At 40.8% G+C, this 26,417-nt stretch overlaps 1 protein-coding gene across 1 annotated transcript in view; it reads right to left on the bottom strand.

Annotated features, from left to right (window-relative positions):
* Window positions 1-454: 454 nt before the first annotated feature.
* The window catches only part of klf7b (Kruppel like factor 7b), a 52,734-nt gene continuing 26,771 nt past the window's right edge, over window positions 455-26,417 (bottom strand). The window contains exons 2-4 of the mRNA XM_079665074.1: window positions 22,791-23,436; window positions 13,173-13,296; window positions 455-7,812 (exon numbers count right to left, since the gene is read on the bottom strand). Coding sequence (XP_079521200.1) covers window positions 7,761-7,812; window positions 13,173-13,296; window positions 22,791-23,436 — 822 coding nt within the window. The 3' untranslated portion in view covers window positions 455-7,760. The remainder of the gene's footprint in view (window positions 7,813-13,172; window positions 13,297-22,790; window positions 23,437-26,417) is intronic.

Here is a 26,417-nt window from a genome sequence, read left to right as displayed (position 1 = left end):
AAGAGAGGGTTTCCTTTTCTGACGCTGCGTGAGTTCCCCGACGCACCGGGGACACATATGTATGTATAAAAGACATCACAAAGTGCATTTTGCATGATAGATCCCCTTTAAAGTTAAGTTGAAGCTCATATGAAGCAAATTAAGAAGTATCTTAAACAGTCTGGTGTAGATGTATTACTGCTGTTTCATACCAGCAATACGTCCACATAGAATCAAGAGGAAACACACAGAGGAGATTTCATACTCAACTCTAAAACAAAACACAAAGGCCGCTGTATAAAGCGAAGGTAGAGTTGACGACCCATGTGCTGGGACTTGGTCACTAAGTGGAGGTCCATGGTTTAAATCAGGCTCAGGACACTTTGCAGCATGTCATCCCTTCTGTCTTCCCGTTTCAATTCTGTCTGTACAATAAAGAGAATTGTCGCCCAAAAAACCACAAGAGAGCCACGTCCAGATTCTACCATTTATTACACATATTACATTCTTAAATAAAAATGCTCCACTTAACAGTTCTTGCATAGATATCTTACAATACCAATTTAGAAAAGAATTATGAAACAGACCAGTAACAAAAATAAATTTTCTTCTTCCTTAATAAAGAACATTACCATACTAACATCATATAATACAAATAATATTTTAAACACTTTGTACAGCAAAAAATTGTAAATAAAACAAGAGAACTCAATATAAAAAATAAAAAAATGTCAACAGAGGCGACGGTAACAGAGAGAGGAAGGCGGTGTGGAGTGAAGGTTTATGGATCAAAGGTTGATATGAAAGCTATCGGAGTAGCAGAGCCCCCAATGGATGGGATGTTGTGATGGTGAAACACACCTGCTGTCTTCTCTTTCCTCTACATGTCGACTCATCCCGGGAAATATATAGTTGTGATCCTCTTACAGATATGGTTTGAGTTCACTGTGGTGATATGAAGGTGATAAAACACAGCTTTCACTAAATTACAAGTCTGGATTGGTCACTTTTCCCACAATGTGTGGCAAAGATAATTGGCACCAAAATCATTCTGTGTCTCAGGAAAATATTTGTATACCATTAGCACACACATTTGAGTGTGGGTCTTAATTTAATAAATTGTATTGTTTTAAATTATATGTTACTCACTACAAGCATTGCAGAGATTTTGGAGATTGTATTTAATACAGTTTCACTACAATATCCACTTGGGCAAGCAGGATACTCATGCACTTTTCTAAAACCTCAAGTTTAGTATCCTAGATCTCTGAAAAGCAGCTAGTGAGCAGCAACATGTTGTCATAACTGACAGAAACAATGGGCACAATTGTGAATATAAGACCAATATTGGAAAACAATTCAGGAAATGTAGTTCGACACCGAAGAATCCTGTGGACAGTCGATTACTTCAACAATTTTTTTTTTTATACCAATCCTTTTGCACAGACTTAGAGTGGTCAAACAACTGGTAGTACAACAGAAAGTAGTTCTCAAGCTATAAGTACCATAAAAGAATTAATCGGGCATTAACTGCCCGTCTACACAACGGCGTGCGTTGAAGCTTGCCGGCGGGCGTGTCTGAAACTCGACCAACAACCAATCACATGAATCTCCCGCTCCTGACACACAAGCAGCGGTTTGATTGGCTAGAGCTTGTACTGGCATATTATTGGATTGGCTGACGCTTCTGCCGAGGCTTCAAAAGTTGAACATTGCTCAACTTTTGCAGCGAGCCACGCCAGCAAAGCTCCGCGTCGCTTCCCACAATGCAGTTCGGCGAAAAGTGACGTCACCCCATTCAAAGTGAATGGTGAAGCTTTCAACGCACGCCGCTGTGTAGACGGGCCCTAAGATCTAACAGATAAATTAATCTGACAGATGGAACCAAACCTAAACTGTACCTATCGACCGGACATGTAGTTGGGAATGTGGAGAAGTTTTAGCAGTCTCACCAAAGAACTGCTTAAAGCACCCAAGCTGCTCTTGAGAACTTCCCGAACAGCTGGATATCTGAAGACTTTGAGTGTGTTCGGCCACACAGGGCTCTGACTGCTTGTGGTTATGGTGGACAGGGTTTGGTATGGATGAGGTGAAATATACAGATAAAGGGAAGGGGTAAAGATGTGTGAATCTCTTATATACTGACACATTAAGCATAGACAAACACAGAAGTTACAGACGAACAGAGTCACTCCGGGATGTCCCAGATACCAAGAAAGTTCAACCAAGTCCCAGCATGACTGTTTATAACGTACAACAAACTTCTCCAAGGGTACGGTGATGAAAAAGGCTTTTCAGTGGAGGTCAATATGTCACTCTGATCTATGAGGAGTGGACCTGTCATAAATTGGTTCTTGGTTGTAAGGTGCATCCTGGACGTGTAACAAATGTTAAGTGGATATTTGATAGAGTGCTCCAACAGACTAAGCTAGCAGTGCGTGCACATGGAGAGTGCGATAGCTAAGTATGAAGATGTAGTGCAATGTTCCTGTGAACTAAAGCAGATCTATAGAAACGCTGAAGTGTCTGAGACGGCGCCGTTGCCACATAGTTTCACACAGAGCGGTCTGTGTGTAAGATCTCACGCTATTTACAAAAGCTGCCAGAAGTGACAATCCTTTTCTAGAGTGATATGGTAGAAAACTGTGGAAACTGAAGCCTGATTCCTCTAAAGGACTATGTCACACAACAACTACCTGGTCAAAGAGGACATCAAATGGCTGTTTTCACACTGTTGGTTAGGGTGCAGATTTAGCAAGAATTTAAAAAACCTTCATAGTTTTAGGCAAACCATTCTCAAATGTGGACTTCCCTGTCAGTGTGAAAACAGCTTCAGAAGAACTCTCCCTCTTGATTTACACTTCAACCATGTAACCATTGGATGTATGGAAATGGTCTACATTGTTGATGTAACATCGGCTTATGTACTCAACAGTTTAACATTTCCCAAGACTCCAGCCCTCCTGTGTCTTTTTAATGACTTTACTATTTGCAGTGTGCTAACAAGCTAACTTAAACTGAAGCTTCCGCACTCCTGCCTATAAGACCATGAGAACATTATTTTACATTTGTGAACAGCTGACAGTAGATAAGAGACTGAGAATGTTATGAAGCATGAAGACTTCGAGCGTACTGGTAATTAAGATTTAATAGGACCATCATGTAAGAAAAACAATCCCTCTCCTCCACCTTCTTTTCTACACTACTTTTCTGCTTCTCTGCCTCTCGGCTAGTTCCTCTAAGTCTACTACATTCACAGCAGTTAACTTGCAAATATGCAAATCTTTGGGCAAAATGTGTGTAAAGTGTGCATTCAGCAATCCTGCAGCTGATAGTGCATGGATAACTGCTGTGGACAGAGAGGAGGAGATGGGGTGAAGATGGAGGAAAAGATGAATGGCACTTTAACTGTGAAGGAGGAGGGGTTTGTGAAAGAATGGATACAATATCCTCAGGGCCTTTGCAGATAAATTGTCATTTATTTGATCTATAATCCATTAGATCAAATGAAGGGGCTGATTTAATCGTTTTTTTGTATCACACTTTAGCCCCTTCAACAAATTTCACCTGTAATTTTTCGATACTAACGGGATCTTTTGTTTATTCCACATCAAATGTGTCCACTGGGTAAGGAGCGCTGGAATTGGTCTGGCTCAAAGTCCCTGTTGTTATTTTACTCCGGACCACTCAGTTTCCCTGTGACCCAGAGCTATCTCATTAGCTGAATTGCAACCAGAGCGGCAGACCCTGGAGTGCTAATGCTAATCAGAGCTGTGGGACGGCTGCTAGTTTGCCTGGAGGAGCCTGAGAGACCCAGAGCAACACTGTGACAAGAACCTGCTTCTACACAAAGAGAACAATACGGGACATTGTATCGGAACTGACTTTGAGATCTGTTAGATGTCAAAACATTTTAATTAAAGGGGAGAAGGACATTCTAGTTGCTGGCCAGTGCTACAATTGTAATGTATGCTCTGAAATGGTATATATATTCTTTATGTGATCAATATATTTAGTTTGGGGCAAACTTGTTCAATGTGTTATCCCTAAAAGTATATTACTGTACTGTGTGTACGTGGAGCAAATGTTTGTGTTGTTTATTCATTGTTTTCTTTTTAAAGAAGCAGGTACATTTGAATCGTTATTTAATTTGAGTTTTAGGTCAACATGACACTGACTAATCCCCTCAGTTCCCTATAAAGTATATTCTCTCGTGGTTTTAGCAGCTTAGCAAATAGCACGAGTATGAAATGGTTTTGAAATTTTGTATGAAAAATGTGTATTATTGATTTTATTCTGAGAAACGCATCACAAGTCACAAGTGTAATTTAAACTATTCTGATAGATCGGAGTTTCATTTGAGAGCGTCGTTAAATGAAGTGCAAGCTTACATCTCTCTGACTATGAATGAATCTCATGAATAAATGAATGGATGAATTAATGAAAGAATGAAGGGTCTGAACAAAACCTAATTAACAAATTGTCAGCCATTGCTTAGTTTAAAAGCATTTACAAACAGCGAAAATATCAAGCAACATTTCTCCCACACATGTTCAGCAGTTAAAAATCTGTTATCAACCCCTCTGCTGAATACCTGCTCCCCTCACAGTATGCCTAATTGGGACACACACATACACACATATACACATTCATGCCATCAAAAGCCCCACAAAAGTGCTACGATCCCCATCCCTCTGATTGTACGTCCTGTATTGGAGGGCTCTTTCTACATCCCATTGCATGTCTCAACATATTGGCATGACTTTGCATCATCCAAGCTGAAGAAAACAACCATCGATATAGCTTTTGTAACAGAACAAAGAAATGAAATAAAAATTGAAACACTGGATTCATCTCCTAGTGGGTTGCTTTGCGCTGTATTTAGCAGAAACAGAGAGTTAGTAGAGAAAGCTGCCGCTGGACACAGAGGCCTCATATGGAGGCGGTCTCCCGCTGATCTCTCCTGAGCGGGGAGACTCTGCCCGTGGCTAAAGGGCAGTTCCACGCTGGAGGTTTTTGGTATCGATTGTTCAAAGCTGCACCATAAACCCTCTAAGGGGAGTGTTTTCACTGCTTCACCTAATGAAGTCGGGCAAGGCCAACTGCCACACTGACTGGGCACGCTGGGATGTGAAACCCCCCGCCAGCTTCAGGATCCCTGCACCCTCACCCAGCTGCAGCAGTCAGCAGCAGCGAGTATGTTTGCATGCGCTACAGGGCATGATGTTGGTGGTGGGTGGATGGAGCAGCAGCGTCAGTGTTGGTGTTGATGTCGGCGGTATCAGTAATGCCCAGATTGCAAGGCGAGTTTATTTTTCTACAACCATTAAGCAAAGGAAGCAGGCGTTGTGGATGTGAGCTCCTCAAAGTTGTTGCCTCTCATTTTCAAAAAAAAATTCCATCAGAGATTTAAGCATTACTGATTGAGTTCAGGTCATAGATCAATTACATGCATTTAGCTCTGAAGAACCAGTAGGTGATGTTTGATTTGGGAAGAAATGTGTTTATTTACTTCATTATTTTGTTAGTTGGTTTACACCCTTCATTGCAACCAACACTTAAACCAGAGTTTCTGAAGTAGAATCGCTGATTAAATGAGAGGCACAAACTGTAGCAAGGGATATGTGGGTGATTGTTGGAACTGAGAACAAGCTGATTTCTCACTTCAAAAGATTGAAGTTGTTTGTTACCTCCAGCCGAGAGCTAAGATACTCTTCTACTAAACAACAGTTGCTAAATTCCTACTGTGAAAAAAGATCTGGGAGCAGAACATATAATTCCAGGAAGTGTGTGTGTGTGTGTGTGTGTGTGTGTGTGTGTGTGTGTGTGTGTGTGTGTGTGTGTGTGTGTGTGTGTGTGTGTGTGTGTGTGTGTGTGTTAGCAATAAAGCCTGCCATGCAGTGTTTTGTTTTCCAACTCTGTTCATCAGTTAAATAATTATTTTCCTAAATCTTATTAGTCTTATCTCAAGAGGAGCCGTGAGCAAAGAAATTGCAGTGTAAGTCTGCAGTGCGTGTGTGTGTGTGTGTGTGTGTGTGTGTGTGTGTGTGTGTGTGTGTGTGTGTGTGTGTGTGTGTGTTGAAGGAGTATGTGTGGTTGTTCTGTATACAATGTGTAGTGCGAGACAGAATAGTTTTTTTGTGTCGTATTTTTTCAAGTCTTTTTATGAGTTTTTTTTCTTTGTGTTCCTTTTTTAGCTGTAGAAAAAAAGCACAGATAACATAGAAAAAAATTCAGTGCAGTCAATGGATACGAAAACAGGCAAATTTGACCGGGCTGAGGTGACCGTCTCTATTCGGCACCACCACACAAAGGGTGGTTTGTGTCTTAAGTCCCACGTGAGTTACTGAAATGCAGCTCCTCATCCTTCGTTCATGCCCTGCAGTGCCGCCGGAGAGATGAAATCTCAGAGTCTGTGAAAGCGCTCCAGGATGATTTTCAGAATGAACAAAAAGCGAAGAAATAAGAAAAACGGGTTCAAAGTTTTTAGCGAGTTCTCCGCCTCACTCCGGTAGAGTGCAAGACCACAAAGCGTAATGCAAGGGTTTTGTATTTCAGCTGGAGTGAATCGCAGGCAGAAAGAGAGGCATACAAAATGAAGACCTCTCTGCTCTCTGCATTTATTTTAGTCCAAAAAATACAAATCCCTTTTCCGAGAGTAGGTGTGATTGTATTTTTTTTTGTTCATCCACTGGTTGCTCACAGTTGGCAGAAGCAGAGCCGGTGCACACGGGGATTAAAAGACCAACAACCCTCCCCTTCTCATCCCACACATTCTGTTGAAGTCTTCTTAGTTTTTCAGTTTTTTTCTCAAAAGCAATTCAGTGAGTTTTAAGACATCTTCTCCAAGAGAGAAAAGAACAAAGTGTCATTGTTTGTAATAACAACAAGAAGAAGAATGATCATCCTCTAAGTAGAAAAAAAGGGAAGAAAGTGTCGCTGCGCATTTCTGTCAGATGGCCTGCGGAGGCGGCAGGCGTCTCAGTGAAGGTGAGAGAAGCAAACACCCACTGGAGGAGAGCCTGAGAGCTGTGGCAGCACCCGCTGACCAGGTCCCAAGGGTGCACCAAAACACCCAGACGAGCCCTGGGTTCGATTGTCAGCGATAGTCAATCCGTACAGTCTCTCTCCTGCAGATTTGTTGTTCGTTGTTGTTTTTCTTCACATAGATTACTGAAGCTGACTGCGGCAGATGATGGTTTCTTGTTTCGTGTATGAGAAACACAAAACAAACAAGAAAGTTGAGTATATGATTTTAAAAGCCGGTAAAACACGAAGAACTGACTACATGGATATTTTAAGTTTCCCCACTGAACTATCTCCTCACCTAAAGTGACTTTATGGTTTGAACACGCTGACTACAGAAAAAGAAAATATGCGGAGTAATGTTTAAATAAGCAAGTTAAGTTTATGTTGGTTTGGCAGTGTCCAAGCCCCCAGAGCCACATGAGAGCAACTGGGATTTACCGGGATGATGCATTCAAAGACGAGTGTGTTGCGTGTTCACTATTGCAAGTGTGCGAGTGTGTAATTTTAAAGAAAAACAACAATCTAGCTACTCCTCGTATTCCTCCTATCCCCGTCTCCAATGAGAGGGCCTTCAGTCCGTTTGATCTTTACGGCCCCCTGGGATGGATGCCCTGCAGGCGTCGTTGTTTCGGACTGGTTTATGGAGGGGGTGAATGAGGCGGGCGGTTGGTAGCTCCACTGCCCATCCCTCTCTCCTCCTATCTCTTCCTCCTCGTGCTTCTTCCCCTCTCCCACTCCTTTTTCTTCCGCCCTCAGATGTGCCTCTTCATGTGCAGAGCCAGGTGGTCCGACCGAGAGAAACACCTGCAGAGAGACCAGAGAGATCATATCAGAAATCTAACATCCAAACTATGTATGAAAAATAGAGTAAATAAGAGATATGGAATCTTTAGAGGAATCTGAATCAATGCTTGAAAAGTGCAATAGGACACTGTTGATAAAGAGAAACAGCTTAGTTACATAATAGTATATAATTCACAGTATGAATACATTTACAAAGGCATTGCAGTTTGTTGGAGATTTGCACAAAGTGATAAATAGAGCAATTCTTGTTGATCAATGCCACTGGCTATTGTGAGAATTTCCCCCTTTGTCATACACACTGGCTTTGTTTATTTTTTGGGTAATATTCTTAATACCAGGCCCCTCTAACCTTAAACAGTACTGAACATTAATTCAGTATTTCCATGTGGTGTCAAGTTCAAAGAGAGTTGGCATTCTGGTGGTTAGGAAAGCTGAATGTCTAGTGATGCATGTGTTAGCTACATAAGCTAACTAGCCAAGGTTTGCCTAAGATACCAAAACAGACCTTGTGACACAAATATTTATCAGGAAAATCACAACTTTCCTTGCAAGGTTTTTCTAGCACTTTGGGTCAAACAACAATGAACCGCTATTGATGAAGTTTAATGATATGGCTTGCTAACTTGAGCATTAAATGCTAACACAACCAACTAGCTAGCCGTGTCAGTTTGTCCTCGGGTGCCAAAAATATAGACATTCCCTTAAGTATTTCCTGTGAGATATCAAGTGAGACACCTCCTGGAAAGTACTCTGCAATGGCTGCTAAACATTTCTATGAAGTCATATTTAACCGAGCCTATTGGAAAGCGTAAAGTATTTTGCATTTTGTATCTTGTAAATTGTGTAACTTGCTGCAGTTAAATACCATCAAACTATGTGCAATATGTGCTATATGTGCAATATATACATTATATACATATGCTATTAATAACTGTGAAAATATATACCTGACTGCTAAATCCTAAGAACTGTTACAGGATTTGTATTTTAGAAAGTATTTTTATTTAATTTTTTATATTATATTGTTATTATATCATAACTTAGTACTTTTTTCTTAACATAGGTAACATTAAGCTGTATGTGGCTCTTTCCTGCTGTAACGATGCAAATTTCCCCTCTGTGGGACTAATAAAGGTATTCTGATTCTGTATAATTTCCATGCAAGAATAATAGAGTTCATGGATTAACACACACAGTGTTATGGCAGAGAACAGGAACACTTTTTTAACCACTTGATCTTAAATAAAGTGATTGAAGATAGTTGAGTAATGTCACAAAGCGAAACTCAGACATAGAGACGAATATGGGCTAACTCAGGCTCAGTGATTTTGACTCAAACACGACCATAAATCACAGCCAGACCTCCACCGCTCGGTAGTCAGTCCTCAAGCTCAGAGAAGAATACTATTGTAGAAACTAATTAGATATGCATCGTGAACATGGACACTAATGCAGACAGTCTGGCAATACTCTCTAATGCCGGGCCATTTAACTCAGCAGTGACTGCACCTGGTGTGGGAGAAATAAAATCAGGTGCTGGGGATGTGTAATATAAGAGTCACAGTTTCACAAGTATTTTAATTTTATGACCCCATTGTGAGAACATTAAACTGAACAGGACCAATAAAATGAATCACAAATGATATGACTAAAGGAGAGGCCAAACAAAATGTGGGCAAGAATAAAATGAGAAATAAAAAATTCAATTTGCCAGGGGCCTTTATTCATTATTAATCAATCAAGGCTATTCCATGTGTGTGTGTGTGTCTTTATCCAGAGACAGAGATGAAAACCCAAAAGTACAATATAATTTATTTTCAAGCTGCAGCACAATTTGCTGTCTCACAGATGCTTCTAGTGTGATTCATACATTTCCTCAGGAAACCCCATTGTTTAGACTGCAACAAGCCAGGAAAACAAGGTAACAAGTCAAAAAGCTGAAACTTAAAGACAAAATTAACATTACCACCCTTTTTGGAGCTTTCACTGCAAAATGATAATGATACGTTTCCTCATGAATTCAACTGAAAGGAGATCTCTGACAAGCAGGATGAAATTATTGTTAAAACTTTGACATACTCTGAAGAAAGCTGCTATTATCTGCATATATTCAGTTGTACACCTTCATTACACATGTGACATTATCCGCCTAATTGAAGCTACAGAGAAATCATCTGACACACCAAATGTATTTTAGTGGTGATTAAAAACTTCCACCTTCTCCTCTGGTGGTTTCAAATAAAACTGAAAGCTCATAACAGCACCATCTTTTGGAAGTACTTTATTCTTCATAATGTTACTCATTATCCTTGGTGCCTAAGGGTTTAACGAAAGATTCAGATTTCAAAGCATTACAATGAGAATGGTGTGTGCAGTTCAGTTGACCTTTGCTCTCATTTCTGTTCTCTGTGAAATATTTTGGTTTTTCCTCAACCCTATGCTAACCATGTGGTACCTACTGTACACCTTTGTGTGTGTGTGTGTGTGTGTGTGTGTGTGTGTGTGTGTGTGTGTGTGTGTGTGTGTGTGTGTGTGTGTGTGTGTGTGTGTGTGTGTGTGTGTGTGTGTGTGTGTGTGTGTGTGTGTGGCTGGACAGATGGCCATGCCAGTTACTGTGTCACCGTTGGGACCAGCTGGTACCACCCTGACCCACCCCCAATCCCACTCCTCCTTCCTTCCCATCCTCCACTCTTCCTTCCCAAAACTCTCCCTTCTCCTCCTCCTCACTTCTTTTTGTCCTCCTCCTCATCACTCCTCCTCCTCCCGGCTCCATGGAAACATCAGGGGGTCCCCGCTTGATTAGGCAGGATTAATGACAGACTGCAGTGTGTGTGTGTGTGTGTGTGTGTGTGTGTGTGTGTGTGTGTGTGTGTGTGTGTGTGTATGTGTGTGTGTGTGTGTGTGTGTGTGTGTGTGTGTGTGTGTGTGTGTGTGTGTGTGTGTGTGTGTGTGTGCGTGTGTGTGTGTGTTTCCCCAGGAGAAATTGTGTCATATTGAACAGTCTATCTAATGTTAACCTCTCCATGGCGGCCACTTTTTGCTATTCTCATGGTAATATTTGTTGGGCTCCACCCACCACAGATGTGTGTATGTGTGTGTGTTCTAGTGTAAAAAGTGAGGTACATCCGGGCTGTGTTAATCGTGTTTCCATCCACTTTGTAATTCAAGAATTAACAAACCTAGAGGGAAATATTGGAAATGTGTGAAATGAGACTAAAGGTTTTAGACAGCAAGTACTTTGAATTGCAGCTAGTAACATTAATATTGTCAGAGACAGCGTAAAACTTAAGTTTGATGTTGCTCTGAAAAGGTTTCTCTGGTTTTATCTCTTCTATGCTAGTTTATGTCTATAACATGTCTGAAAATTGTGAAAATGATCCATCTAGCTCCTCAAAATCCAAGATGAGGTCTTTAATCGTTTGAGGAAAATTGTGAAAATGATCCATCTAGCTCCTCAAAATCCAAGATGAGGTCTTTAATCGTTTGAGAATCGAAAACACAAAGATATTAAGTTAAACATAATTTAAACAACAAAACGTTGGAAGTTTCATATTTGAGAGACTGAAATGTACATTATTGCCATTTCTGAATGAAAATTCAACTGATTGAAACAATTAATAGATTATAAAAAATGTGCACTAATCTTGCAGCTCTAGTAGGAAAGGAATACATCTTAAGAGTCTACAGTCTCCTGATGAAGGGAAGATGTGACATACAGATAAAACACTGTCAATCGAAAACATAAAAATAAAACGCTGAAGCCTAAAATAACTTCTTCCACTTTGATACTCTTTCAGATTACAATACAGACTTTGATGTAGGCAGAGCCTCAAATATAACACAGCCTGTGTCTGTGTCATTGTGTATGTAAGTGTGTCATTGTTTTGTCTGGACCTTTAGATGCTCATGTGTGACTTTGCAAACGTCTCTGCGTTCTGCATGCATAAGTGTGTGTGGGTCTCTACACACTGTGCATCTGTGTGTGTGTGCCAAGAAGGAGCTAATACAGTCCCAGCTCTCAGCCAGGATTAGAAGCTTCCAGCAGGTTTCTGGAGGGTTTTATGTCTAAAACCCAAACTAGAGGGAATCCACAACAGCCAATTACACTGCCTCTAGGGCAAACGTGTGTCTGTGTGTGCGTGTGTGTGTGTTGTTCATCAGAAACGTAGTGCAGGCACACACACAATCACACAGAGTGTTTATGTTAAAGTGGAGCTGGCATCTGGTGCCACTCAATTAGCTGCGACCAGTCTGCCAATAGCCAGAATCCATTTAACTGCCAGCAAAGGGGCATGAGTAAGCGCGCACACACACACACAATACACACGCGCATACACGCATTCTACCTTGAGGACCAAACACAAATCAGAGACGATGTGACTTCCCTGGCCTTTGTCCATAAGGAGATTAGTTTGCTTTCATTTTAAAACACACAACCCATCATCCTTTTTTCTACCTTTGTTTTACACAGAGGTCAAACTGCATTGTGTTGCAGTGAAAAAAGAGATTGACAGAAGATCAATAAGTAAAATGTTCCTCCACTGGCAGGACAACATGACTAGCAAGCCAATAATAAGCCCATATCTAAATAACATTTACATGCATTCCTATGGCTGCAGGAAAACGGGAATCTATTAGGAACTTCATTTAGATAATAACTTTTCTTATCATTAAATTGACTTCATTAAAAGCTACAGTCTTGAACCTTTATTACTCAGGAGTCCAGATAAGAAATCCCCTTAGATCCTCCTGCACAGCTGCTGCAGGAGGAAATGTGTTTAAGAAAAAATGATCACATCTCTTCTAAATTTCACAAGGGACTCACATTCAGTATTTAGTCTCTAAAAGTCCTGAATCCTGTAGAATCCAATTGTGTACACTTCTCTTTTCCTCTCATGTGTTCTATCTTATCTTATAAAGGTTTTAAACATTTATTTAGAAAATAAAAGGTGAAGACTTCACCTTGGGAAGTGGGGAATTCGGATAGACATTTCTAACTTTTTTTTCTTACAATATTTTAACGACGTAATTGAAAATAAAGGCCTTCTTCGCAGTAGACCTTTGGACTAAAGTACACAGGTGTTACAAATAACATTAATAATCATTAGTGTCCAATTAGCCATCACGGACAAAACCAGGACCCTGAACTGAAGCACCCTTGTTAATTGTATTATTCACACCTGAGCTTTTCCTGCTGTGACAAGTCCGTTTCCTGTGAAAAAGGCCTATGACAAATGTTTTCTACTTCTACTTGAGAACAAATGCAGGTTTAAAAATGACAGATAAAGGGCACCAATGTCCCACAAATGTAAAGTTCACTACATGTTTCTCACAGTTTTCGTTGATGCCTGTGTGTTTACCTGTCGCAGTGGTTGCACTTGAATGGCTTCGCTCCGGTGTGTTTGCGGTAGTGTCGTGTCAACTCGTCACTGCGGGCAAAACGCCATTCACAGCCCTCCCATGAGCACTTATAGGGCTTCTCACCTGAGAGAGAGAAAGAGAGAGAGGAGAAGGTGTCACATTTTATTATAATTTCTACATCTAATTCCACACGTCTCAACTACAGCTGTTCGCTAATATAAATATAACCACCCCTGGCTTTTTCCAGACACACACACAGCCCAGGGGCCGGGCAGGCAGACCATCTTTAACGCAACAGCCATTTCAATGAGCCAATATACTCAATTAGGTGTAAATGAAGTCTTTCAGCACTGCGGCGTGTTAATTCACAATCCTAAATTCACCCTGAAATGAATCTCGTTTTGTTCACGCTATCAGAACGCCCCCTCCCCTCACACACACACAGCCACACACACACCCTGAGGTGGTGGGATCTGAAATGTAAATGAAGTTTCATCCCCCACTTCACCAGATGGGAGTAGAGATGGTGTATTGTTCTCAGCCTGTAGTTATCTCTCCGTGATAGAAAGCCTTCCAGCTGTGTGTGCGTGTGTGTCTTCTGGCTAGAGGTGTGTGTGTGTGTGTGTGTGTGTGTGTGTGTGTGTGTGTGTGTGCGTGTGTGTCTTCTGGCTAGAGGTGTGTGTGTGTGTGTGTGTGTGTGTGTGTGTGTGTGTGTGTGTGTGTGTGTGTGTGTGTGTGTGTGCGTGTGTGTGTGCGTGTGTGTGTGTGTGTGTGTGTGTGTGTGTGTGTGTGTGTGTGTGTGTGTGTGTGTGTGTGTGTGTGTGTGTGGGAGCAGACTGTCTTCAGATGGGACGTGAGGATGTCTGACTGCCTGTTCAAGAGTGAATTTCTCTCTGAGGTATGTGGGATGAGCAAATAAATCAGGAAAATCATATACTAACCTAAAAAGTAAGACTATATTGTAGAACTGAATTTAAGAATATAAACAGATCTATGAAAACACAACTCATATTATTTATTATACTGCAACACTGTACTGTGGGTTAGTGCTACAAATTCAACACCCTCCAGTTCAGAGTCTTTAACAAATAAATGCATTTTCTGCCACAACCTCGTTTGTGCATATAGCTGGTGTGTTTAATTTGAATTTGGACGAGTTCATTTGTACTAATTTGAATGCGTTGTGTTTGAAAAATGGTTAGTATTCACTTAAGCCAAAACATTTCTAGTCTTAAGTTGGCAGAGCAGCAGCAACAACCTAATCGTATCCTCTATCTTGACAACAAAACAGTAGGATGAACTTGTTTGCCTACATTACAAAGTAATCTACCAGTAGTGTGCACATATTGGACTGGCCGAAGCCAAGTGTAGCTGGCTGATTTTGCAAAGCTTTTGCTGAAAAGTTGAACCACAGCACACTTTAAATCTGGCCAAACATCACTGCAGACCCCTTGTGTGTGAGTGTGTGAACTGGGGGGTGGTAACCATAATTGAGGTCTAAATGATTCTTAATGGGGAGTGATACAGCAGTTAACAGTCAGTTAGCCAGATGTCCCAGCAGCCCCTCCACTGCCATCACAGCACACACAAATCTTCTTAAGGAGACAAACACAAACACAGAACAGTCGAAAATAAAGTGGAACTAATGTGGAAATGTGGCAATTGTGAAGTATTCCACATTGTGATGGAAACATAATTGGATACAATAAAAAAAAGATGTGTCACAAGTACCTCCATTTTTAATCAGGATTGAAAACGAAAATGAAACTCAACCCTGGCACAAAACTCATTTTATTTAAGTACAAACTGGGTCCAGTTCTTTGCATTGCAACCCAAAAAGATTTTCAGAGATTCAACCAGGTCTACTGTTGAACTCACTGAGTATGGCTGTACAACTTATATCATGTATTTATAGATTTATAAAGAGAATTAGATAGAGAGCTGCTCATTCCTATGGAAGTAGCTCAGTGGTGCTAAAATGTCTCGACTACCAAGTGATATATTACCGGGATCTTCCACATCCATGGGGCCTGAAGAGCAAGCACTCTAATGATCTGTATTCACCAAATGTTTGAAATAATCACTTTTAAAATGTTAATACTCGAAAATGGATTTACTTGGACCCAATGCAGGCCCATAGGGAACAGTATTTTACACCCCTATGGCATCATGTGCTTACCAGAATGTTGGAATTACACATTTGGGCCATTTCAAAATCTGGCTTTGAAGCCGAGTGCTGTTCCTTGTAGCTCGACTAAAATGTGTTTCTGTGGTTGGAAGACATTTTTTTCAGCCAATCTGAACTGTTTTGGTAACACCAAAAAGGCATCTTCTTGAAACCTGATAGAATATACTTATTTATTTATATAAATACAACTTTCAATGCAGATTGAGCTTCCAATTTATCTTTTTGTGCTGTTTACCTATATATAATTCCCTCAACCATAGCACGGGAATAACTTCTCCATCCCATACCAACAAGTGTGAGATTGCTTTTCCCTCTTGAATAATCGTGCCAGAATAACCAAAGCTGTAGAAGAACACCTTTACATGGACTTAAATCTGAGCTGAGAGCAGCTCTGACAGCAAGGTGATGCAACGACAGGTAAAATATGATGTGCTACAGGAACATCCAACTATGAGTGATGCCCTCTCTCCCTTTATTTCCCATCACCCCCTATGTGTCTTTGATCTGAGCAGTTTTTTAACCACACAGACAACGTGACCGCAAGGTGACGCACTCGTTCTCGGATTGAATTAATTTAGGGTCTCTGAGCTATGCTCTCCTGGATTTGCATATTCAAATTCTCCAGTCAAATCTTGTGCTGTCGGTTGCTGATTTCCCCAACAGGGATCTGGGTTTTGTCGATGTCCCGTCATTGTGATTTTTGGAGACACACTTTCCTCTGCCACCTCAGTCTCGAATGTTTTGGGGTGCAAGACATATCCAAGCTAGCCTCTGTCACTAGCTTTTCCATGGGTTTTGTCATCAAGTTTTTCCTTTATTGGTCTTTTAATAGCTGAAATGTTCTCTACACAAGTCTGTTTTGGTAGTAAAACTGCACATGTAAAAAATAATAATAAGAGGAACCAGTTGCAGTGGTCTAAACACCAAATAAGACTCACTTTGGAGGATAAGGATGGACTTAGAGGAAAGAGCTTTGGGATCTTACTGGAGAAAGTGTTTATGCAGTCAAACAGTACATGCTGTATTGGCACTATAAGCATGACCAGGATAAGTACATTGAACCTGTTAGGATGGACTATCAATAGAGTCAAACTAACACTGGGTCTTTAAGTCCAACATCAATACTTGAGAATCATAAAGACTCCTATTCTCTCTTTTTTGGTTGAACCAGATCGGGTAAGTCTGAGCTAGCAATGTTGAAAAATGAACCATACTGTTGATACTGTGAGTAACTTAAGTCTAGTCAATATCATTTGAGAGCCACACATTCATACTTTGCTGTTACTCAAACATGTATTTCTACCAGACTGATTGGCCTGCTGATGTTTTTGGTTGGGCTCTAATGGTCTAATGGATTTAATTGGTATTTCTCTACTTCTGTTATTTCTAATTCACCTCAATAAAGGCCTTTAAAAGACATGAATTAAGACAAGAGCCACTTCTACTGCCACACTTTTCCCCCCGGTACATTTAAATTAAAAATTTGGCAAGCTACCCAACTGAGAAGGTACAACAGCAAGGCCCCCAATTCTCTAGTAGAGCTTTACTTTTTTTTGGATTCTGAACAGATTTTCTTCTAGTTCTGTAACAAACTAAAAATCCTCCATGTTGAGTCTTCAGCAGCAGTATCTGAATGTGTGAATCCTCCTACTCACTCCTCAGAGGCTCAGGACTGAATACAGGACCAATATTTTCAACATACAATAGCAAACCACTTGGCAGCTTATCCTGTTTGAGAAAAGCTACACTCTCAACCTGCCTGTGTGTGTCAGTGTGTGTGATATGGGGTATGAGTGGGGGCGCAGGTGCCAGACAGGCGGCCGTTTCACACTCGTCTTCAGTAATTGGCCACAGAACCCCATCTTCCTTCAATAGGACCCCCCTCAAACATTCACACATACATGCTATAACACACACAGACACACACACACATGCATACACACACACACACACAGTTGGAGGAATGAAGCAAGGCCAGCTCAGACCTGACGCCACAGCAACCATGACGCCAGCCAATTATAGCACGGCAAGGCAAGGATGCGTGATAAAGTCACCTAGCAACTGAGAGAAAGAGAGAAGGGTGGTGGGGGTGGGCGAGAATGTGTGTGTGTGAGAGAGAGAGAGAGAGAGAGAGAGAGAGAGAGAGAGAGAGAGAGAGAGAGAGAGAGAGAGAGAGAGAGAGAGCGTGAGAGAGAGAGAGAGCGAGAGAGAGAGAGATTAACAGGCATGGACAATCAACCAGGCACCAACCAATTATGGAGGAGTGTGATGCAGTTGCTTGGCAACCCAAAGTGAATGAGCAAGTGGGGGAGAGTGAGAGAGAGCAGGTTGGAGGTTGGTTTAGTAGAGGGGTGTGTGGAGGTTTATATGTGAGTGGAGGTCTTGGGTTAGCAGGGTTTTTCTTCAATCCTCATGAGGCTGTGGCACCTGCTGGGGGGGGGGGTCAGGTTTCAGGAAGTCAACCTCTAGCTGGAGGTTTTGTTTTTATATTTTAACCTATGAACTATATATGAAATAATTGTACACTCTTTATTATGATTTGTACACATAAAGCCATTTTGCAAACGATGTGTCTAATTTCAATGTTTTTGTTTTGTTCTACATCCTAAACATGAAACTTTCTTCAGCTAAATAAACCTTTAACGTGACCAAGAAACCTGCATTAATTATTGTCAAAATGTCATTATCACTGTGAGGTAATTCAGTGCAGTCATTTAAATATGCACCTAATCTAATTATTACAAAAATGAAAACCATTGTTCTCTCATGATCAAATATACAACTCAAGCAATTTCAGCTTCAATGTTATCGCAGTGTTAATTGATTTTCAAACCATATAGAAATAAATGGAATGGAATGGAAATGCCTGGTTTCATATAAAGACATACACAGTAAATTATCCATGATTTGTAGGTCAAGAACTGTTAATGAACCAAAAAGCTTGCACACGTTTACTGGAGGAATACAATAAAACTGAGTGCTATATAAATCAGTCATGTTTCTCAAAAAGGTTTTCATTTTTCTTTGCAAACCCTAAATGTCAAAGAATGCTTTAAAATGTCATCCAACACTGTGACCTATCAGAGGTTTAACAGCTGCTGGAAAGTGCTTCTGGTCTTAAAAAATGTCCAACAACTATACATCAACTAAAATCCTTTGCTGGTTTTAATTTGAACGTGGCCAATTTAATTGTTTGGAGAATGTTTCTTCAATTAAGTTCTAGCTGAGACGTCTGCTGTTTTTTTTTTTATCAGGAAAAACTTTCTAGACATGTTTTTTGTGTTCGATACAGTTTAACATAGAAAATATGTGGTTGTAACAAAGCTGCTTTATTTTCAAATATAGAAGAGATTGATCTTTCTGTCATTTTGTACTTCAACCTATTACAACAATTGCTTTTCATGAGGAATCTTATAGTAAAAACACTTGGATTGTATTGCACCATTAACGCTATACTGGGTATTTACGTCAAAATTGTAACACACTTGATGGATGGTGAATGTCAGTTTGGTTGTTTTGGGTTTTCCTCTGTTTTGTCTGAAATGCCACTCAACTATTACACTAGCAGACAGCCTGTTTATGGAGTTGTTGGAAGGTGTGTTTTTTTCACAAAAGGAGCTAGGGTAGCAGATTCCAACCTGTCTCCAGTCTTAGTATTTTCCTCTTCTAAGCATGTCTCTGTCTCATTCATCTGTTTTGTCTCTGATTATTTGCACATCATCATCTGACAGCAGCTCCACGCATTTGAGCTGTGATCGGCAATGTGTTGTCAAAATATTGTATCAGGTATCAGGAAAAATAACATTTGTTTAAGTACAAGACACTGCTGTTACACTCCTTTCAAACGGTTCATTGTTCTGCGATCTCAGTTGCTTTGTATTGTTCTAGTTGCTATAATATTGTTTTAGCCTGCTTATTGATTATCAGGAAGATTAAATTACTATCCATCTCGTGTTTAAGGGAGAAACATACTGCCTCGTTGTTGTATGAATCCTCCAGTCAAGTTGCTATTTAAATCCATGTCAGATTTTTAGTCTGCCGTTTATCTTTTGTGTGACGGTTGTCATAAGCAGCATATGGATCGTTATGGCTAAAATGATTTTGTGGGAATTGTCAGTGACCTTGACCTTTGATTAACTTGATCAAAACAGTTCATCCTTGAGTCTAAGTGGATGTTTGTGCCACATTTGAAGTATTCCTTCAAGACTTTCCTGAGATATATAATTAACAAGAATGGGACAGTCGTGAAGTCACATTGACCTTTACCTGTGACCTTTTAACAGAAAAAAGTTAATTATTGAGTACAAGTGGGCATTTGTGCCACATTGTACCCTCCAGGCCTTTATAAGATATCACAGACTGATACAGACTTTCAAACAAATAGAAAAAAAGAAAGGTCTGGCTCCGGCTCAAAACAGACTTGGTTATTAGAGATTTACTGAATTAATATGTACATCTATTAATGTAATAACAATCCAATTTTCCTAAACAGGAAAATAAATGAGCGAGAAAATAAACTTCCAATCATAGCTACAGCTCAGAAAGATTGTTTTGGATATGAAAAGAGAATTATTATTACCCTCATTATGTGCAATTGCTACACATGTACAGTAAACTCCTGACAGTGCTCGGTGTAATGATGTTTCTAATGGCCTCTGGTGTGAACTATGTGGCAGTAAGTGCATTGATGCTGTGCAGGCTTTCTGCAGTTGCTCCTCCCTGTAGTCTATGCTACGTTAATCCCTCCCTACATGTATGTTCAATGATTTATGGTCATAATAACCCAAAAAGAGGATTAAGCTAATTAAACCACAGTGCTGCGCTTGTAGTGAACACATCGGGAGGGAATACACCGCCCCCACATTTATACCACGAGCACACACACAAAAGCACACGCAACACCCACACACACACACACACACAAGCTGTAGTGTCTCCAGGGTGTCTTTTTTTTGTCAGTGAAGGATCCTGCCTTTAAATGCTCATCGTTCGTTAGCATGACTCGACTGTAAAATAACCAGAAGATTAAAGATATTGCAGCTAGCGGCGACGCTACCACAAATCCAGCTGCTCAATTCTGGATTAGCTATAATAAAGCTCCAGCTGTGGGTTCCCCCGGCCATGCTAGGTGTTGCCTGGAAATGTAATGCTATACTTGAAGCCATGCAACGGTCGCTGGGATCATAAAAGCCTGTAACACGCTGGATTAATGATGCCAAGGTTGCCTGTATTAATACAGTAGAGGGTCTGCAGGCTATGTACTGTAATCCTGACGAACAGCAAGGAAACTGCTAACACTGGATGATGACAACTGGAGGCCATGAACCACTCAAGATACAGTAAATGACCCTGCTGCTGAAGCTAACGTTGAATAATGCTAGCTGCAGGTGGTACAGGTCTACCTCCTGCTGTAGATAACTGATGGATTGAGCCTCAGTTACACAGGCTAAAGCATGTTCAATCCAGAGAGCATTTTTGATTGGAAAACAGATCAAATAATGTATTGGAAAGTAAGGAAAATATGTGGTACACTAGCACCTGTCACTTGAAGCTCTTAATGACAATCCCAAATGGAAAACAAACTCCAATATGATAACCGTTAAAAACTTAATCCAGAGAGTTTCGATTCTATGGTGTCTTGATTGATTTCGCACAACATAAAAAATGTCATGTTCAGTTCTCCTAAAAACACAACTTACTTTTAAAGTCAGGTGCAGACTGTGCACTGACATAGGAAGCAGCCTCTTCATTGATTTTAATCAGACCACTATTTTAACAAAGCTGACACAGCAGGCTCTGGCGCTGCCTATAAATGAATGCAATATTTCTACCGTCATCAATAATGATAGTGATTATCTTTGTAACATCTCTCCAGAGATCCTTCTTAGTATTGTAAAACACTTTTTTGTGTTTTGACATCTGATTAGCTTCAAACGTATGGATCTGTTCATCAATGATATTGAGAAATAATACCACGCTTACTAACAAATCCGTCTGCATTATTTTAGTCGAAATGCAGGGCTTTCCTGAACTCAACTCCACTGTGGTGTGTCAACTGGGGAAATCAGGAGAAAAGGTTTTCAAAAATCTTCTTCTGCTTGGTATACCAATGTAATATGTTCAATTTCCATTTGTTGTGAGCAATACGATCAGAAAAACGCATAAGTCTGATCCTTGTCAAGTAAACCTCAGGCTGAGTTCAGGTTACTTGATGCTGTTTAAACTCAAGCAAATCACCACTTCATCAAAATTTGCAACAGTCAAATCACTCTTCACTCATGTTTCCACATCCACCCAGAGCTCTTCTCCACATGCCCACATTTTTGAGCGCTCACAGCAAACAGCCCCCGGACACATTAGCCTGGTGTGTGTTCTGTCTGAGGTTACCGACAGGGCAGCAGTAGTTAGAAGCTAAAGCTGCATGTCTGACCCAGTTGGACACAGCTGAATTGCCAATGTCATTTACTACCAGTCTATCAATCATCAGGCAATTACTGAGACAATGCCTTTTGGCCCTGAACTACCAAGACTCATGAGGAAATGATTAAATCCAGAGGATCAGAAGCAAAATAAATGGAAGAGAGGTCATAATGTGCTTTTAAAAAGTCAAATATCAGAGGTTTTCTTGATGATTTCAACAAGCACAATGTACCTTTTTTGTGATGTACATGTGTTATGATACATCCTTGATCGAAGCTTGGGCACATCATCATTCAACAATGCTATAATGATGATTTTCTTTGTGTTGGTTCTGGTTCAGTACATTGGGTTTGAAATTGAACATGAGGTTAAAATGCTGAGGGTAAGCAAGTTTTAGGGTTTTAGGGTAAGTAGAATAAGGTCATTATCTTCAATATTTGTTTTCAAGTCTCACAGATATCATCAGACATTTGGTATTTTCCCAGCTGACCCTCTGTCAGGCCTGCACTACAGACAGCTTTGCTTCATGTTTCAGGGCTCTGCTGCCGGTAGTCTGGTCTTCAGCGGTGACACACAGAATCAGTTTGATTGAGGTCATGTGGCTCACTTGGACAACCAAGTATATTATATGTTGCCCTGCTGCTTTGTCCTTAAATCTGGGGGACATGGGGCCAATTTCACACCAACCTTAACACAAATTACACATGTTTGAAACGTAATGTTTGAAAAATGATTAATGCTAGCAATTGGAAAAATATGTTTGAAAGCCATACCGGTTTCTTGAATTGGTTGCTGACTGACAAATTCGATCAAAAGGGTACTGCTGAATACAAAGGGCTAAAAATCCTGCAATCCCCCCTTGATATCAATGTGAATTTGTCAAATTTTAGCTTAATACCAGCACTGGAACCTCATAATCATCTTTTCATTTCAAATCCAACGTGATGGACTCCACAGCTGAAATGATGATTATAGAGTACACTGAAGGTAATTGTAATGGAGGTCTTACCTGTGTGAGTCCTCTGATGTGCCTTCAGATGGGAGCTCTTGGTGTAAACCTTCCTGCAGCCATTAAACTGGCACCGGTGGACTCTCTTCTTGTTCTCTGGTATGTCTCCTCCCAGACTTCCTCCTCCTCCCTGCTCTCCGTCGCTGAGGGCTCCTCCTCGGCTTGGCGGCGATGGTAACGCTCGTGCTGCCACCAGCTTAGCTGCTCCTAGCCCTACCTTCTTCGCCACAAATTTGAGCGTTAGTGTGCCGTCTGCCGTCGCAGTCAGTGTTTGTGTGGGTTTGACGAGGTGGCGACCGAGCTCTGGTGACGAAGGCGGTGTTAGGGAGGTCACCGCGGCGCTGAGCTGTGCGGCACTGACTCCTGCCAGGACTTGCTCCTTCGGTGAGAGGGTTTCAGTTCCTGCCTCGCCTAGGGTCTTGCTGGCCACGTGGAGGATTTTGGCCTGGACCTTGGGAAGGGTTAACAGGAGAGGGGGCGGGCTGGGCTGGTCTGGGAGGCTGGGGAGGAGCGGGTCCATCAGCTCCTCATCGCTGTCCCCACCCTGCATGAAGTTCGGCATTAAGAGACAGTCCAGCTCTTCGTCGAAGATCTCCGAGAGCCGCTTGGGCTCCGTCTGTAGATATCGCTCCAACTCTAGACATGTCTGCAAGATAAGGAAGCACATAGAAACAAGAGTCAGACATAAATACACTTCACACCTGGTGGTTCAGTGTTTACGTTTTACAACTCTAGTCACACAATCTCTGTTCACAGGAGGCTGTATTACGACTATTTCAATGGCCTTTGATCACAAGTGAGGTAAATAGCTCAATATTATCTATCTGACGACTGGCTGACAACTGATATACAATCATTTGGTTAAACAGGACTTCAGTCTTCTAATACAATCATGTCAACTGTTAACTTCTAAAGCCTCACCGCAACTTCAACCCCATTTCGTTTTGGCCTCGTTTTCTGCTATTTTCTATAGTTCTCCGATATCAGTACACCTTTATTCTGTATGTACAAACTAATATGTGGGATGATTTGTTATTACTGCTCGGATTCTCAGATTTTCATTTGCAAAGAAGGTCATGTTATTAAAATTCACACTGTAAGTTTAACACTGTACATCACTCTTCTATCATTCCTCTTTGTATGGCTTTGAATGACTTTCCATGGTTTCTGATTGTAGCTGTTTGCCTCTCAAACAAGTCATAGTCACCCATTAGACAAGAAAAAAGACAACGGTCATGATTAAAAAATGTCAAATGTTTGAGAGAACTGGCACAAAAAGAGCAATCCCCATGTCAAAGTCTCACGTCTATATGAGTGAAATAGGCAAATCTAAATTGGTATATGCTTAAACAAATCAACAATGAAGTGAGTTCTGATATCAGTGCATTCAGGTGTTTTCTCCAGACTGCAGCCTCTTCAGAGCTGTTTACTACCTTATTTAAATTCAAATAGCCGCTGCAGGCTTTATATTTCTCTGCAGCTGTTGACCATGTCACCTGGCACATGGCAGTCCTATGAGAGGAGGGATTTAGTCCGTGATTGATTGCTGCTGCCGGAACCAGCTCTCTGGAGCCCTGAACTGTGGAGGCCTTGCCTGTTTCCCACTGCTCACCCAAATCAACCAGCCATAGAAGTTATATCACAAGATAGCGCAAGGAAGGAGAGCACGACGACGAAGGAAAAGTCAAACAAGGTAACCAAGGGAAAGAAGAGGAAAGAAAAACAAGGGGAAATAAGCAGGTATTTCTATAATTGTTTATTTCAACCTTTATCCAGAGAAAACAGAGACATCTGGGCAGCTACAATTCCAGATTTTGGCAGCAGAGCAGCATCTACACAGTGAGGGGCTTCAGTGTCTTGGTCAAGGGCACCGCCACACTACCTCAAAGGATTTGAGCCAGAAACCTTAAGTTCACTAACCTACTTTTCTGACCTAGAGGCTACACCTTTCCTCTCCAAACTTTGTATGTCCTCCGTAATTCCTGCCCTCCTCTTGAACTACCAACATGCCTTTGAGGTACACAGAACTGTTTGTTAGATCCAGCTCCAGCTTTGATCTCTCACATCTGCAACACTTGTCTTTTTCGGATACCAGTCCTCCCTCTCACACAGGGAAAGTAAAACATGTATCTGTTATAGCTGATCATAATAAAAAGAGACACAACAACAGCTGTTTGATATAAAATGTTAACTGCCAATCAGCCTTATTACATGCTACAATGTGAGCTACTATGTGATAGTTTAGAAGGTTTTACAAAGAAAACAGATGCAAACCAGATGGTGGGAAATCAGATATCAGAGCAGCAGTGTTAGTTATATTCACATAATTAATCATTAAACACATGCACAACTATATATCTATAAGCTGTATAGTTACATACATGGGTAACTCCAATTTACAACATTTTCCTTGATTTAATTTTATCCTTCAATGAAGATGCTGGCCGATGTTCCCATAAAGAGGGTTGAATTAAATTGCATAAAACATTTCTAAACCATCATCTGCTTCCTATTCCCTGAAGAAATACCTGTTGGATTTTTTTATGTGTGGATACACTTGAGTGTTCCATAATGAACACTAGTTTATGAACTGAAAAGACATCTTCTCCAAACCTCATTAACACGACCAACTGTCATACGTAAAGTCTGACCTTGAAATGCCATTGCTAAACAAATTAAACTGGATACAGAGTGCAGCTGCATGATTCTTCCTGTGACTTTTCCTGATCAAAGCTTAGATTCCAGTTGCCTGGCAAAAGCTGTCAACAAAAATATGCAGCTGGCTCAACAAGTGGCCAACAGGATAATTCAAAGTACAGAGCGCCATTGAACACTTTGGGAAGATAATTGACGTGATGTTACAACCACATTTCCGACAGCAGTGCTACTTCGAAGATAGAAACAACTAAATGACCTCAAAATATGAATGTCACTGCTCTGCGGCTACACAAGGTAGCAGTCTGAAGAATAGTGAATCAGTCAAATTAAAAGTGCAGTTGTTCCAGCTCTGAGACACAGTGCTATACTCTTCAAGGTAACTGTCATTATACTACCGAATAATCTCAAAATGAAAGAGCATCCAAAACTTAAATGATCATGATTTTCTTTGTTTTAAATTAAATTTCAGTTTAAAATAAATACCAGTAAGAGAGTCAAGGGAAAACCTTAAAACAGAGTAAAAACACTGAAGAGTTCATGGCAATCCCGTCTGAGTTTTTGTGATGCTTTGTTTTTCTCAGGCGAGGGAAAAAGACAGCAGGCCCAGTCCACAGCTCTATAAATGTCCACTCAGCTATTTTTTCAAGCTACCTGGCTCGAGCACTACCCTGCAGCATACTGCCTTCACTGTATCTGCTTGAAATTGAATTAATTTTCTTCTGTGTGGCCAAAGGCTTTTGGCAGCTGAGGGTTCTCATCCTGATCCTTTGGCTCCTTCCACATCAGAGCAAATTAGAGCCAGTATAGAAATGTTGTATTTTTCCTTAGCAGCAGCTGGATGACTTGGTTCATTCAGAGCAGCCAGCGCTGGAGCTTTGCTTCTGCTCAGCCTCAGTGACGACTGACGAGACAGAGAAACCAACACATTTGGTCTGAACATCTGTTGAGTGGTGATAAGATGAACTACCC

This window comes from Notothenia rossii, assembly GCF_949606895.1.
Source record: "Notothenia rossii genome assembly, chromosome: 2".
Lineage (NCBI taxonomy): Eukaryota > Metazoa > Chordata > Actinopteri > Perciformes > Nototheniidae > Notothenia > Notothenia rossii.
This window is presented reverse-complemented; position numbering and strand designations above follow the sequence as displayed.